Raw genomic sequence first — 15320 nt, 5'->3', positions numbered from 1 at the left:
CAGGCTGAAGCTGTGGTGAGTTTATCTCCCTCCAACAATCCTGTCCTCGGTGTGTCTGTGCCCTGGGCTAATTCCCATGCATTAGTTGCCCTATGTTAAATCAACAATATTTTAACAAACCAGCAGAAGACACACAGGGTGGCCAAAGCTCCCCTTTGCCCAGGAAGTGCCAGGTCTCTCTGTCCTCAACCACCAAATCCCTCTCCTTCAGTCAGCTGGGGGCAGCAGAGAGAAATAAAAGCTCTGCTTTCCAAAGGACCATGTCTGCGGTTCTCAGCGCTGCCCATTCAGCTGGAGTCCAGACTTGACTATATACCAACCCTTATTCTTCCTAAGACTGAAGTATTTGTTCCTCACAGTGCAGTTATCTCACTGTCTCTTTTTCCACAACTCTCTACTGATTTCCATCAAGCTGACTTAAATTATATCAATACTGAAGTGTTTGCAAGACCTGGATTTAAGAAAAGTTGCATTAAGGTGGAGCAATGTTAACAAAAATCAAAGGACTCCCTTTTATGTCAACTCTAAAAATTTCTAGCAGTCCAGACTCTCCTGCACTCCTGTACATATTGTACATGAAAAAAATTGTCTACATCATCTGTTTTCAAGCAAATTCTACCTAACATCTGAAAGAATGGATTAAACTGAACTAGGGTTGTGTGAATCTCCTGAGGCCCAATCATTCAGCCAAAGTTTTGTTAACGAACACTAAAACACGCACATACATCATCCCAATACCTGATATCCTGGTTTTCCAGTCTGTTTCTCACTTCTCTCATCATCATTCATAACACAGATTAAAAATAAAAGCCTCTGAAATTGAACACCAAACTTTTAGTTGATATTGAAGTGCCCCAGAACATCCTCCAAGAAATGTGGATGTAATGTCAACAAAAAAGATACACCTGGAAAGTTCTGCTTTATTTTAATGTCTTCAGTTTTCAAACTGTATTTCTTTTCATTCACAGACTGCAGATTCCCCTGCAATAACACCACCTTACCCAGAGGCATGACCAATACCTAGAAACCAGTGCTAGAGACACATTGAGTAGGCAATGAAAGGAGCTAAATCCCTTTGTAAAGAAAGGACTGGCCATTCATATTAGAAACACAGTTTTAGCATTTGAAGCATTCTATCTTGGACAAAATGACCAGATCTGTATCAACTGTAGCACACAGAAGTAAATATTTACACTATTTTAAAAATAAAACTTTGAAGAACTCCTTCTCTTTTCCCTCACTTTTCTTTAAAAATTTCCAGCTTTGAAAAAATTTATTTCCAAAGAAGGTAATCACAGGAATCTTTCTTCTTCCTTGGGAAAGCAGGAAAGTGTTTAGTTAAATGTATTTCCATCAAAAACTCTGCTATGTAAGAATGGCTGCCCTAGAGAAACTTTTTCCAGAGCATGAAACACAATGCATAAATCAGTTTCAAGTTAGAGAAGAACAAGAAGCATGTCTGAGTCCTGCTAAGAGGAAGCAGATTTTTCCCTGGAAGTAAAATCAAGGTTAACTAATTTGTTCAGACACCACTGGGCCTCACTTTCCTCCTGGTAATAAGGCCAAGAACATCTATAGTTGCACACATACAACAGCAGCACATACAAAGTCCAAACATCCCAGGATGAAGCATCCAAGGACCTTTCATGGCTGTAAAACCAGCAAAATTCTGTAAGGAACCAACAGTTCATTTGAGTCACTGGCATGTCTGGAGCACTGGGGAAGAACAGCTTCAGAACACTCCTATCAGTGCTGTCTCTTTTCCTATTTTTCTGCCTTTTTGGGGGGACAGAAGGAAAATGCAAACTATAGCATAGTTTTTAATCACAGTGGAAGACTAGAAATTTAAAACACTGACATAAAATACAGAAATACAGACATTCCTTTGGTAAGAATTAATTTCTGAGGGTACTGACTTCCTGGATAATTGGACAGAACATCCAATATAGAAAGCAACTAATTCCTTCTTAAGTCACCTACTGCATTCATCTTAAAAATCCCCACATTCAGTGTTAGAAAACCCCCTCTTCAAAGAACAAAGTCGAAGTTTATAAGACAAGAGGATAAGTAAAGAGATCAAAAGATTTTCATACATGAATCATCCAGATAAAGAGTCACAGAATTAAAATAAAGAGTCTATTGTGTAACTACAAACTGCAAATAAAAATGTAACTGTGCAGGATAAACATATGAAGAGCATTCCCCATTAGTCAGTTCAAAAGCAACATTTGCACTTGGATTTATTGCTATCAGCAGAGATGGGAAATAAAAGAATAAACCTCTTTAAAAAGCTTGCTCCTAAGGAGAACAAACTGGGACAACTCAGACTTCCCTATGAAGGATAGACAAGATTTTAATGTAACTAGCGCAGCAATTATTTGGGGAAATGAAGAAACCATCCAAACCAGTTTTCCTGATCAATATGCAGCGGTACTAGAGTTAAACATCTTAACAAGGAATCAGGAATCCAGAAACGTGTTAACAGCCCCCTTCCTCTGCCGTTCACACACTGCACATCCACCCCCAGCCCAGCCCGGGTACCTGGCGAGCATCAGCCCCTCGTGCCTGCCCTGCAGCGCAGCAGCTGCGGCTCCTTCCTGCACAGGCAGCACGTGTGCCACTGCACTCGGCTGAGCAACAGAAGCTCTCACTCACACTCCTGCCACTGCTCCCTCCCTCTCCTTGAACCAGCTATTTCAGCTCCAGACATCCCCGTATTGAAGGATACTGACAGAGGGGCAAGGCTGTTACATACATGCACTGTTCAGGCAAGAGCGACGATCAGTTTAACATCTCACACAAAAATTAAATCATTCCTGTCATCTCAAAAGAAGCCCCACCAATCTTCCCCCTGGAATGCTGTCCTTTCCCAGCCAGGAGTCCAAGGAGCTCACTCTGAGCTACAGCTGCAGTGAGCCACCACTCTGGAACACAAGGCTTGGTTATCCCTGCTGGTGAACATGGCTACAAATGAGCATGGTCCAGCTATTTTTTATGTTCCGGCTACAGCTTTTGACTAACATCCTGGAACAGTATATTCCACAGGATGACGACGCACTAGGTGAAGCACCATTTCCTTTTATTTGTTCTAAATTTATAAAGCAGTAATGTCATCCAGTGACCTCTTGTTCTCATAAACGGAGAGCACAAAAACAACAATCTGATTGCTTCTGAGTTAGGATGAGGGCTGCCTTACTAGGAGTTAAAAAAAAAAAAAAACAACAAAAAGTCCTCAGATTTATTTTTAATCTCACAGATTTTTGGCCTGTTCCGGGATTGGCAGAACTCTGAGCATTCCTGCCCCAAAACAGCTCAGAACTGTATCTAGATATGAGCAATTATGCAAATTAAAAGTGCTTGTTCTGCCTAAAAAGTAAATATTGAAAACTTTCTTGATCCTAAATGTTACTGAACTTCTGGGTGTGATTCTTTAGATCTCACTCATTAGTAGAAACTGGGTGTCCAGTGCTCACTGCATGGTGATATGACTGACATCTAATCCTGACCAGAAAAAAGAGCTCCACAGTCATGGGGGGGAAAAAGGCTGCCAGTCCCTCTAATCACTCCTGGAGAGCCACAAAAACACATGGGAATGGCAGGAAGGGGTAAAAACATTTCAAATGAGGATAAAGATTAATGATGAACTTCTCACTGCATGTGAAACCCCTGAAATACATTTTGCAGAAATGGGGGTGATAGTCAAGTCCCCAGCAAGAAGTTATGTGCCCTCCACGAGTCATCTCAAGTCTATTAGAGAAATTCCCAATTTTCAAGCTTGCCCAATCTAAATCTAAAAAAACCTGTATTTGAAAATAACCATGCCTTCATTGGCTGTCTGGTGCAAACACAGACACTTTTAACACCAAGAATTTAACTTTATCTCCTCTCTCTCTCACACTTGGTCCATTCCCTCTTACCAGCTGTTAACCCCCACCTCTCATGTTGACCCACACTCCTCTGTCCAAAACTAACACCAGTTTACTGACATTTCAAATCCAGCCAGTTAACAAACAACAGAGCCAACCAAAGAAAACTCCTCATTTCATGTTCTAAAAATGGACTAATGTCCCTGGATGTCCTTCCCTGATGAACAGCTGTGAATAATCAGATTCAAAAGGCAGTCCAAAAAAGACTCCTATATTAGACCAAATTTTAAACAGAAATCTGATATACTTCACCCTTTGTTGTACTGAGCAACTTTCCCCTCCCCAACAGCTGCAGAATAAACTTCATCCTCTTGTCTTGCTGCCACCCAAGAGACTTTATCATCTCTGCCCACCCGGGGCATTTTCTGGCTGCCCAGGAACTTCTCAGCAATAAACTGACAGTGTAGCCAAGCATGCCCTGGGACTGTTATCAGAGTACATCTGGTGAGCTCAGTGACCACAAAAGATGGCAAAGCAAGTTAAGACCACACTGGCCCAATCACAGAGCTGACAGAAGAAATGCTGCGGGGGGAGATGGGGTGGGGGGACATTGAACATCACTAAATATAATTTTCCTGATGTGTACATTTCTCAGAATGGCCAAATGTGGGGGTATGAGAACACCTGCTCATTCTGACTGCTTCCTTTTACTCATATCCTGTTGCAATACAGACTTACATTCAAATGTGCTAGCCATAAATCCCCCTAAGAGATCCTGCATTATTCCAAACAGTTGATGACTTGAGTACAGAGACAACAGGAATTTCTGGAGCTCTAGAGACCTAGAAACTAGAAAAAAATTTTAAAAGCTGCAAATCTTCAGTTTGATCACATATGGCAAAGGTAAGGAAACCATCCCCCACCTGTAGCTAACTGCTACGTCTGCTCTGTATGGTGGGGAATGATCTTGGCATCCTGAGAGCCCAAGATTCAGGAAGGAAAACTGGGTGAGACTGTAATGAGGACACAGCCATTTTTCCACTTCAGCTCCTGTTTCAGTGAAAGCAGTAGTGAAATGAACACTGGAATACAGTAAAACACCTCACCTGTATTCATCAGCAAGGGTCACAAACCAGCAAAACCACTGCGTTTCAAACACAATTACTGAACCCACACAGGCAAAATGGATTAAGTGTGGATTAGCAAGTGCTACTCACTCAGCAAATACACAAAAAAGAAGACTGTGAAAAAGGGAGAATAAAACACAAATTTGAGATTTAAACCAGCCTGTCTCAATTATGTCTATTTCTGAAACAATGTGGAGCTCAGCATCAGGCCAGCAAAGCCTTAGGCAGTGAGTCAGTATGACTTTAGTGGGGCTCCACAGTTTGGAAGAGAGCAATAATATGAGTATCAAAGACTCATGAGGGTCCAAGCCTTGCCTTCTTTCACAGACTACAGCCCTATTCTATTTCGCAATTCAGCTTTCACCCTGTTTTGCCAACAAATTCAATCCCATTAACTCACTGCAGAGGTCAGTTAGAGCTCTCCAAACTGCACCAATTCTTTTCCCCCAAAACCTGGATATGGGAAAGAAAAAGTAGCTTTTTACATAACACTCGAGAAATGTACCAGTTTTGTGGTCTTTTATAATGCAAGATCTTAATTTCCTGCTAAAATGACCATCTTCCACCTATGGAAACTCTCATTTCCACCAACTAAAACAAGTCATTACTGGTCCTTTAGTTATGCCAAATTCCTTTCTCCTTTTTTTTTTTTTTTAAACAGCAGTAACAAGATTTTCCTCAAAGCCCTAAGTGCGCAAATCTCTGTTCACAGTACATCAGCTATTTTATCCCTCCATGTGGCTGTTTTACCTTCATTTTCAATCTATAAAGTCCACGACAGGCTCATTTCTATAGGAAAGCAGGTCCAGCATGTGTTGTGGTTCTCTTTAGGACCATTTTTACATTATTATGTTCACATACCTTGCAAGCTGTCCCTCCTGAGCCAGGGCAGCAGTGCATCTTCTCTGAGCATTAGCACTGGCACTTATTGCACTATGCTGTGTGCAGGTCAAGTTCAACTCATGCTGACCCTCCATCTGGGATTTCTCCAGTCCCTATCCTCCCCCATGCTGCAGCGGGAAACTAGACCAGTCCCAGCGTTATCCCTGGGAAAATTATCATCTCTCATACCAGGGTCACATTCCTACAGGCTTCTGGAAACTGTTCTAAACAAGGCACATTCCTGTTCTTGCCAATCGGTAAGAGGAGCACAGACAAGAAGAGGATTTTAAGACTTTAACAACAACTTAACAGATGTCAAAAGCTAGAGCATGCCACTGTTAGCAGGTGAAAAAAGCAACTATCCTGGTAGTTCAGACCTGTTAATCCCCAGAGATCTCCAAGGATGGAGCAGTACCCAGTGGGAGTGGATAGAATGGCTGTACCAAGTGCCAAAGAATCCTAGCACAGCTCCATTACCCACACACTCTCCACCTCATGCAGCAGATGCACATGCACCTCTTTACCTGTTTTCCAAAGGACACAGTCCTGCCAGGAAGAGTTCCTAAACAGAACCACTCTGTTCAGAAAGGGCAGCCCATTTAGGAAGGTAAAGGATATTTCAGAGAAAGCTTCCTACTCACTCAAACTGAAGTAAACCCATGAAGAACAGAGCGGCAGGACTGTTCCCCAGTGGCAGAGCTGCTGTCTCAGTGGGTTCACACATGGCAAGGCTGGCACCCAGTAAATCACAGCACTGGGCAATAGAAGATCCTACCAGTGGTAGGAAAATAACCTGTTACTGAGAGTTTATTGTTAGTAGCAGCTCCTCACAGCCCCGTAACTTCAGCAGTGTTGAACGGAAACTGGTAGCTAGTACAAAAGGAAATTATTAGCTTTCAACAGCTTGATGAACCCAGGAGCTTTCCACACTGGGCCACCAGGCTAAGACAGGTCCTGTTCACGCACCATCACAAGCACCTGAAATAGGGAGGCAGCATTTCTGCAAGGAATGCTAGCAAGCCTCTCCGTGCATAAAGAGGAGCCTTTTCCTTCCAGAGCAGCTTCTATGTAAAGCTGAACATGTTCTTAAATGACCACACATTGTTCTGCCTTTGTGCCCTCACCTGGAAGGCGAGAAGCAGCTGAAATCTGCAGTCTTGCTCAGAAAGGTAGGTGAAACCGCAATTCAGCATGACAGTTGCAAAGAGATTATCAAACAAAAGCTTCCAGTGTTCAGGCACAAGGGCAGACATTATTTCAAAGCTGTAAACTTCCCTCTATGAAAGCAAAAGCTCTTCAGTCTCCTTCACTTTTCAGCTCCCTGTCTACCCTGTCCCACAGTAAAACAGTTAAAGCTCAGTCTGACGATTTCTTACAGTCGTTTCATCTCTCTCAAAAACTCCCGCATATTTTTGAGTCGCTCTGTAACGTACAGTAGCAATCGCCAGATCTCTCCACCCACAGCAACATCTTCCAGACTCTCTAACACTCCTTCCATATTTATCTTCTTTTTGGTAGTTTTTCTCCAGATTTTTCCTTCTTTTGTGACAGCAGACTAATAACCAGCTCCCACAGGAGGCTGGATTGAGAGTCCCAGAAATCCTTGACATGAAAAGATTTTAAAGTACTATTTTCACTGACTAACAGTGACTCAGAATGGTCTGTTTACCAAAGGGCCTTTTCTCAAGGAGAAAAAACTGAAGTCTGGATTACAAACTACTAAAATAGCAAAGTATTTTGAAACTGCAGCGGTTCTGACAGGAAATGGGGACTGAACTGCACTTAATGAAGGAAGGTGAAAAACCAGCAGAGCAATTCTAGACATGGCAATACACCGCTCTCTACTCATCTTTTCATTTGCTTATAAAGGAAATTCTGACAGCTGCCAATATAAACAGACTACAAGCACTAGCAAAGAGTGTACAATTCCTGAATGTGTACACACATGGGTGTGGAAAAGACAACAACCCCCAGCAAAAACTGAATTTCCAGCATGTGCTCCAATTTTGCCCAGTTCAGAGACAAGAGTTTAAAAACAAGGAAAAAAAACCCATCCTCTTTAGACATCCCTCTTTTCTAATCTTCCCCTATTCCAAACATTAACAGGGCAATCCATGACTGTGTGAGAATTCAGGACACCTGGGACTGGCCTGTGTCACTATGCCTCCAGATCAATCAGTCTTTTTGCCCAGCTGATGCCTTCTCTCTGGGTCCCTTTACGCTCTAGTTGAGGAAGCAGGGGAGGAAAATCCTCTCCCTTGCTAGAAAGCCCAGTGACTCCCTGGAGCATATATTCAACTCCATTTTCTTCAGAGGGCTGAAGCCACACAGGGAAGTTTTGGGAATCTGTGTCAAACTACGCAGATTTTCCTGATCTCTTATCAGCCAAAGCTTAAAGTCCAACTATGACTTCCTGAAAACAGCTTGCAACAAAAGTTCTTATATTCTTTCTCCTCATAAAAATAAGTGACATGCTCTTTCCCAAAGCCTGTATTTCAAACCAGCACAACCACCCTCTGATCTGGGTTTCTCTTGTTCCAACAGTGCCTTACAGACACACAGCTCCTGCGCTAGGCAAGAGCAGCAAACGTTCTGTAGCTTCAGCAGCTCTATTTTCCTTCAAAACTGAACTCTTCAGAGAAGACTTCACTGCCTCTCTACCGAAAAGAATGTATTTTAATTTAAAAGCACCTACACAAATAATTCAGCTTGACACAAAATCATGAACTGGCATAGGCACTTTCACTTCACTGTGCATGAACTGCAACACCAACAACATACTCTCCCCATCAGGAAGGACTGTCAGCACCTCAATTTTTTACCCAAGCTCAAGCATTTTGCCCTCTGTTTATAGGAAAGGTTACTAAACCAGAAATGAAAATTTATGCCATTTCTCCACAGCATCAGTAAGCCCTGGGACAATACAGCAAAAATACACATTCTAGAGGAGGTTAGTAAAGTAAAAGGTCACAAGACAGAAACCACCAACTTTGCTGCTGAATAGAATCAGTACTAAGTAACAAGGTTATAATATGAAAAAATTGTAGCACACCTCAGGCTTCCATACAGCTGGAGAATGACATCCATACTCCTTCTCAGAGATGACTGCACTCTCTCATTCAGGGACACCTGAATCCTGTTCCTCAGCCTACCAGAACCACTGCTGCCTCCAGTCATGCAAGTGCTCTGCAAGAAAGGTATTATTCTAACCTGAGTACTTCCTCTCTCCTGGGACCTTGGTCAGGGTGAATCATCAGTTAATAAATAGTATTTCTTAACTGGGTGCAGTATTTCTAACAGCACCACAGGCACATTTCCCTTTACTCCTCTTCTAGAGAATACATCTACATGAATCCACTCAGGAGAGAACACCTGAACAGTAAGAGCTTGCAGCAAACATATGCCAAAGAACCTGAGCTTTTGATATCTGTTATGCTGGCACAGGTGCCATGTTTCCCAGTGCTCAATCCAGAAAACTCACACTCCTGCTCTTACCTTTCACGTTCAATCTTCCTCTACACTAGTATCCAGAGCAGCCTACTCCCTGAGAAAAAAACCTAAACAGATTGCTTGCCATGCAAGGATTAGTCTCGTCTGTGGTCAGTCTCTCTGAGCTATGTACCACTTGCCACAAGCTGATTAGCTGCCTGCTTAAGGAGGAGCTGGGATAAGTTTCCCTCTGACGGCAATGAAGTGGAGAGGCAGGCGCTGACTGTAATAATATGCTGCTTCCTGTCTGCAGCTGAGCTGAGAGGTACTTCCCAACAAAAAAGGGTTTACAGGAGCTCAGGAGCTCAAGCTCCACCTCTTCCAGTGAAGAGCCCTTCACTACGGAGGAGGGGTCACAAGCATGGCTCCTGGCACTCAAAAACGTGCACTGAACCAGCTTCCATTTCACCAAAGCATCAGAAAGAAGAAACCAAATGACACAAAATTCCCTGTCCACACAGAGGATATTTCTCCTAGAGGATCTCAAAGCTCTGAATCAGATGGGATAAAAAGTAAATGCTGTAATTCATGTTATGTGAATGAGGGTGAAAGTCCACACCACCATTTGGTAGCAATAACTGGAAAACATTTACCAAACCACCATGTGAGAACCATATTGGAACACAAAATATGTACCTGGGAAGATATTATGTCCTCTCCAGGTCCTCTCCTGATGATCACAGGTGTTTTTGACTAGTATTAAAGAATACTTATCTTTATAAAAATCCTCCACAAAGCAAGAAAGAGTCAATGAACTGATAAGGAATCGCTTCTTTTAATTCCACCAACTACACTGAAGGCAGCAGGCTTAACTCAGTTGGTACTTTCTAGAAAGGAGCACATTTTCAGCACACACACCAGTCTGAGGAGGAAGAATTTGTTCACCACACAAGCATTTACAAAACTGGGCCAAAAGAGACAACACAAAGTCTTTCCAAAGACTTTTGAGGGGACAGCTCTGGTGGCAAAGTGTTGACCTGAGCAACGGGCAAGAGAGTGTTTGGTGTCCCCCAGACCTTCCAGGTGTCGCAGGGGAGAACAGGCATGAAGGATGGCTCAGGTCCTTGACACAGGTAAAGCAGATAATTTTGTGACAGAGATCAGTAAAACCTAGGCTTCTCAGCATCATCTTCAAAAAATGCTACTTCAGATTAAAGCATGGAACTCACCCTCATTGCAGATTTTGTTTTAATGCTCCTCACAGAACTGCAGGCTAGTTTACCATGTGGGCACCTTAACAAATCACGTTACCGCAAAACTGCACTGTCCAAGAAAAAACTGTTCATGGAAAGAGCTAAAGTCTCACTGGGAAGACACAATGTACCCAGTGTGATCCCAAATAATCTATCAGCTTTTTAGAAATCACAAGAGGTTTTGAGGGCACGGCTAAGAAAGCACTGCTCAGAAATCAGGGCCAGGCTCTGACCTCACCCACCCAATGTTGCTGATTTCTATTTTGTTAGGAGTCCAAAATAGCACACACTGTTTGAAATAAACACACTCTTTGAAATAAAGGGTCCTGAACTACCAGGACAACACATTTATCATTGCATTTGTGCCACAGCAGATCTTCTCTAAGACCCTGTGCAAGACAGCAACCCTTAAAAAAGGCACTGGGGGGAGATCTATACCCCACGTACCAAGAGATCATACACGGAAAGCACCTGTCACAGCCCAGGCATCCCAGAAGAATTTACCTTGTAGACAGCTGACTCTGAAGGACAGAGATGGCAGAGATGTGACAGAACCAGCAAATACCACACCTAGAGGCCTCATGAGAGAAGAGGGCTCTCATTAGCTCTGGCATGGGGCTGCTGTAAGATGTATTCCCAGAGGCCTCCTGTTAAATACCTCTGCAGCCACACTGCCAGACCTAAAGGAACAAAGCTAAACACAAAGCTTTTTGTTACATATCAGAGGATGGAGCAGTACAACACTGTAAGCTCAAAAATGCCCCATGTCACCTGCTTCCAGCCCATTCTATAGCCATCTATACATTAACTCTGGGTAGTAGTCCTGAAAACTGTCCCCATTGCAAACAGTACACTTACTGAAGAAATCTATGCAAGATCAACCAAGTAAACCACAGTGGAATTTGTTATTACATACTTTCTTCAAAAGGAAGAGGTCCATGTCTTAAAACTCACTTTTCTTGCTCTCCTTCCTGCTGAGAGCAAACAAATTACCTGTCAGTCATGTCCTATGTAAAAGGTTTACTGGAAGCTATTTTTTAACCTTACTCCTCTCTCCATGCAGCACAACCTTTGCTGGCTTTATGCTCTGGTTTTCTCCTCTCAAGAGGCTGCCTCCCCATGCTCCTCAATGCACTTTCAACAGTGCTCTTCTGACTGGTCAGTCCTTATTACCTCTTTGTTTTGGATGAACATTGTTCCTCCAGGTGGTTTGTCTAATGTTTTTGTTGTTTGTCTTTATGTCAGGAACTTAGGGGTGTCATTCAGGCAACCTGACCCACAGAATCTATACATCAGGCAGCACAGACAGGACAGAGGCTGAGTTTTCTCAGAAAGAAACCATTCTTTTATAAATCCACAATTACCAGTTTCCACTGAAGAAAACAGAAAACCAAAAAGAAAACCAGAACATCTAAAACTCTGATTGCCAAATGCTACCTATTTTTAGTTAAGGAGAAAAACCTCAAATCGTATAGCACACTGATTTGAAACAGGAAAAAATGCATCAAAGAATTCTGAACTTTAGAAAGGAAGATACAGAGGGGAAGCAGAGTGGTCTCAAAGAAAACCAACAGAAAACTGCATGACTGCAAGGAATCCAAAGCACGGAGAGCAATGATGTAACAGAGCAAACCACAGCAGGACTAGGCCACCTTCTGATTTCCTAAGTGGTTTTAAATTTCAAGGTAAATGAGTCAAGTGCCTCCAGAAGCCACGAGAGAAAGAGCAGATAGAAATAAGAAGGAAACATGCTTTTCTTGAATTTACCCAAGCACCATGACACACTGCTCAGCTGGAGACAGTGCAAACTGGACCTGCTTGAATTTCAAGGTAACCCTTTACCTTTTATCAGCTATGGAAGGCAGGGACTGGCAGAGCCTGATACCAGAGTCTGGGAAATAACTCTTCACTGTTTGACTCAAATGGGGCAATCTGAGAGAGCAAAGACACTGCTCCCTCCTGCCCCTAATGCAGTCTTCCTGATGGATATTAGATCTCTCCCAACTGCAACAGCAAGCAGCATAGCAACAGTACACTAACCCAAAAAATCAGTCTTTATTTATATTTGAGAAAATAGAAGCAAGATCCAGAATAAAATGCTTTATTAACAGGGAAATAACATCACAGTCTTGAAAACATATTCCCTACTCAAATCACTGCATAAACCTTCTCTCTGTACTCTCACATTGACATCTGATATCAAAATTTACTTACCACACCCAGATGTGCCTTCTACCTGTCCAACTATGAATATAGAAAGTGTTTTTAAGCTTTGGAAGGTGTTGGAGTTTTATCTGAACACAGGCACTGCAAAGCTAAAACAGCTGCAAACAGAAATGCCCTTTGGCAGCTGTTTAAAGCAGCAGATCGCTCCTGCTGCAGCACAGGGCACACTGCTCAGTGTTGGTCGCCACCTGCAGGACCAGGAGGGATTCTTCCCTCCACCTGGATTGCTCCCACTTCACCTTGCCTTAGAGCAACACCTCCTTTCCCCAGGCTCCTTCTCCTCTGTGCTGACCCCCTCAGCAGCTGTGTGGAGGTTTGCTGCTGTTCACCACCCAACGCTCACTCTGCAGAGCTGATGTTAATGGCTTTTTTTTCTGCACACCAGGTGCTCCCCAAACCGGAGCTTGCAGAACACTTGCACCTTAGAAATACAATCATTTTTCCTCCTAGTTCCTGAGCCTGGAGAAAATGAAGCAGGGACATCACTGCATTTCCAGACTGCAACTACTTAGCACACATTCCACATCTGACCAGTATCCTGAACCAATCCCACAGTTATTTCTGTGCTATTTCTTTCTGTTCCTCCTTTTGCTTTCCCACTATATATAGCAGGCATATATAAACACACACACAGACACACACAAATAAAGGCAGAGAAAGAAGTTTACATATTTTAATGCCTATGGGAAAAACTAAATTCCTTTAGCAAGATCTCCAGCATAAACATCACCTCTAACTCCCCCAGCAGAACAGATTTTTCTGTCCCACTGTGCAAACAGGTTCTATCAAACACTCTCAGCTTACAGGGAAGCAAACCCCTGAATGCCAAGTCTTAGGACAATACAGAGTAACCTAAGGTATTTCCCTGAGGTAATTTCCCATGTGCACAAATATGAGTTATCATATAGTAAAGAAAAGTAAGTTTATTATTTATTTTTCATGAAAGATGCTGTGAAGATTGTTCAAGTGTTTTTCAACTCTGCAAAAGAGATGGGATGTGGGGAAAAGATGGAAGAAGAACAGAAAATAATGCAAAAAGTCCTACCGTGAAGCTGTTGTTGACATTCTTTGTGCTGGATTCTGCCACACTGGCATCTGTCAGATCCACCTCATCAAAAATAATGGACTGTAAAGAAAAAATTCAAAATCTCAATAAATTATTGAATCTAATGTATAAGCAGCAGACTCAAAGGGAGTCTGCCGAGCATGCTCCATATCACAGCCTTTTATGACTTGAAGGAAAGACACAGCACCCCAACAACATCAAGGACCTGGAAGTCTAGTTCCACACACTGGAGATGACTCTGGCCTGTCTTCAGACAGTGAATACAATGGATTTACTTTTATTAAAGGATTATTTAAAAAGAACACCAAATAACTGTAGGTTTTGTTCTTATGAAAGGAGACAGTTTTATATCTAGTTGACTATCAGCATACTAAACCAGAGGCATAGCAGCTCTGATTTGATAAATTCTAGCCTTGCTTGTCTACTGCACCTTCTCTTTTCATTTGTATTCTCTTCCTTCTATTGATTTAGATCCATTCCCTACTAACATGCATCAAAGGGAGAAAAAATATGGAAAAATCAGTGTCACAGGTCCACATGATGCTGAACTTCAAAACCAAGGATTCCCAAGTGTGAGGCAAAACACAGGGATCTTCTAGTAGCTACAAAGCCTGAAGACCAGTGCCTAAAGAGCTCATTTCTCTGCTGAGGGCTGCCTCCCCACTGACACCCATCTGCCTCCAAAGCCCCTCCACTGACTTCCTTCCTTGGCCTCACAGGTATTGTCAGGACCTTACCTTAGCAGTTTTTGCATAGTAGAGCGTTCGTCCTCGCAGCTTAAAGTATCGTCTCTTCCAGCGCTGGAAGGAGCTGGTCTGTTTCATCAACATCCCCTCTTTTATGACAGTCTACAAAAGCATCAGAGAGAGCAGTGAATCATAGGTTTTTCTGACAGGCACGTTTGCTGCTTCCCCAGCACACACCCGTCGGAACAACTGGAGCTGGAGACCAATAACCTCAGTGCCCTCTGCTGGAAGCGTTTCACAGATTCATTCAGCAAAACCGAGCAGCCTTCACAAGATAAAACTTTCATGAACAAACAACCCACACTGCGGTGAGGTTTTACCCTTGTCTCCAGCACTATCACGATACCAAAGAAGATAAATAACTTAAAACTGAATGAGCATTTCAAATCTAACAGTGATTTGGGGAGTGTAACAGTTAAACTCACCGAGGTCGGATTTCAGTCACAGGTAATTGCACCTTTCATTTAATTGGAATCTGATTACCAGCACAAACACACCCAGGATATCTGTCTCTACCTCCAGCTTGTAACCAGCATCTACCTGGCACAGAGGCGGCAAGCTGCAAGCCCAGGGGGTGAAGAGTGAAACCAGAGCAAAGAAGGAGCTATATCCAACATCAGCATTTGGTATTCTTCAGATAGTCTTGGCCCTGCTTCGGTACTCTCTGGCCAGCTGCCATTTCCCAGGGCTGTAGTGCCAAAACTGTCTATGCACACTGACTTCTT

At 42.8% G+C, this 15320-nt stretch overlaps 1 protein-coding gene across 2 annotated transcripts in view; it reads right to left on the bottom strand.

The window, feature by feature from the left end:
- Window positions 1-15320, bottom strand: part of DGKD (diacylglycerol kinase delta) — a 59510-nt gene that overhangs the window by 29449 nt on the left and 14741 nt on the right. For both annotated transcript variants that reach the window (XM_054282325.1, XM_054282326.1), the window contains 2 exons: window positions 14587-14697; window positions 13829-13909 (listed from right to left, as the gene is read on the bottom strand). In XM_054282325.1, coding sequence (XP_054138300.1) covers window positions 13829-13909; window positions 14587-14697 — 192 coding nt within the window. The remainder of the gene's footprint in view (window positions 1-13828; window positions 13910-14586; window positions 14698-15320) is intronic.

The sequence above is a fragment of the Melozone crissalis genome, unplaced genomic scaffold (assembly GCF_028551555.1).
Source record: "Melozone crissalis strain CALT ecotype California unplaced genomic scaffold, PUWL_Pcris_2 ptg000034l_1, whole genome shotgun sequence".
Taxonomy (NCBI): domain Eukaryota; kingdom Metazoa; phylum Chordata; class Aves; order Passeriformes; family Passerellidae; genus Melozone; species Melozone crissalis.
Note: the sequence above shows the minus strand (reverse complement) of the source record. Positions and strands in the feature narration are given on the sequence as shown.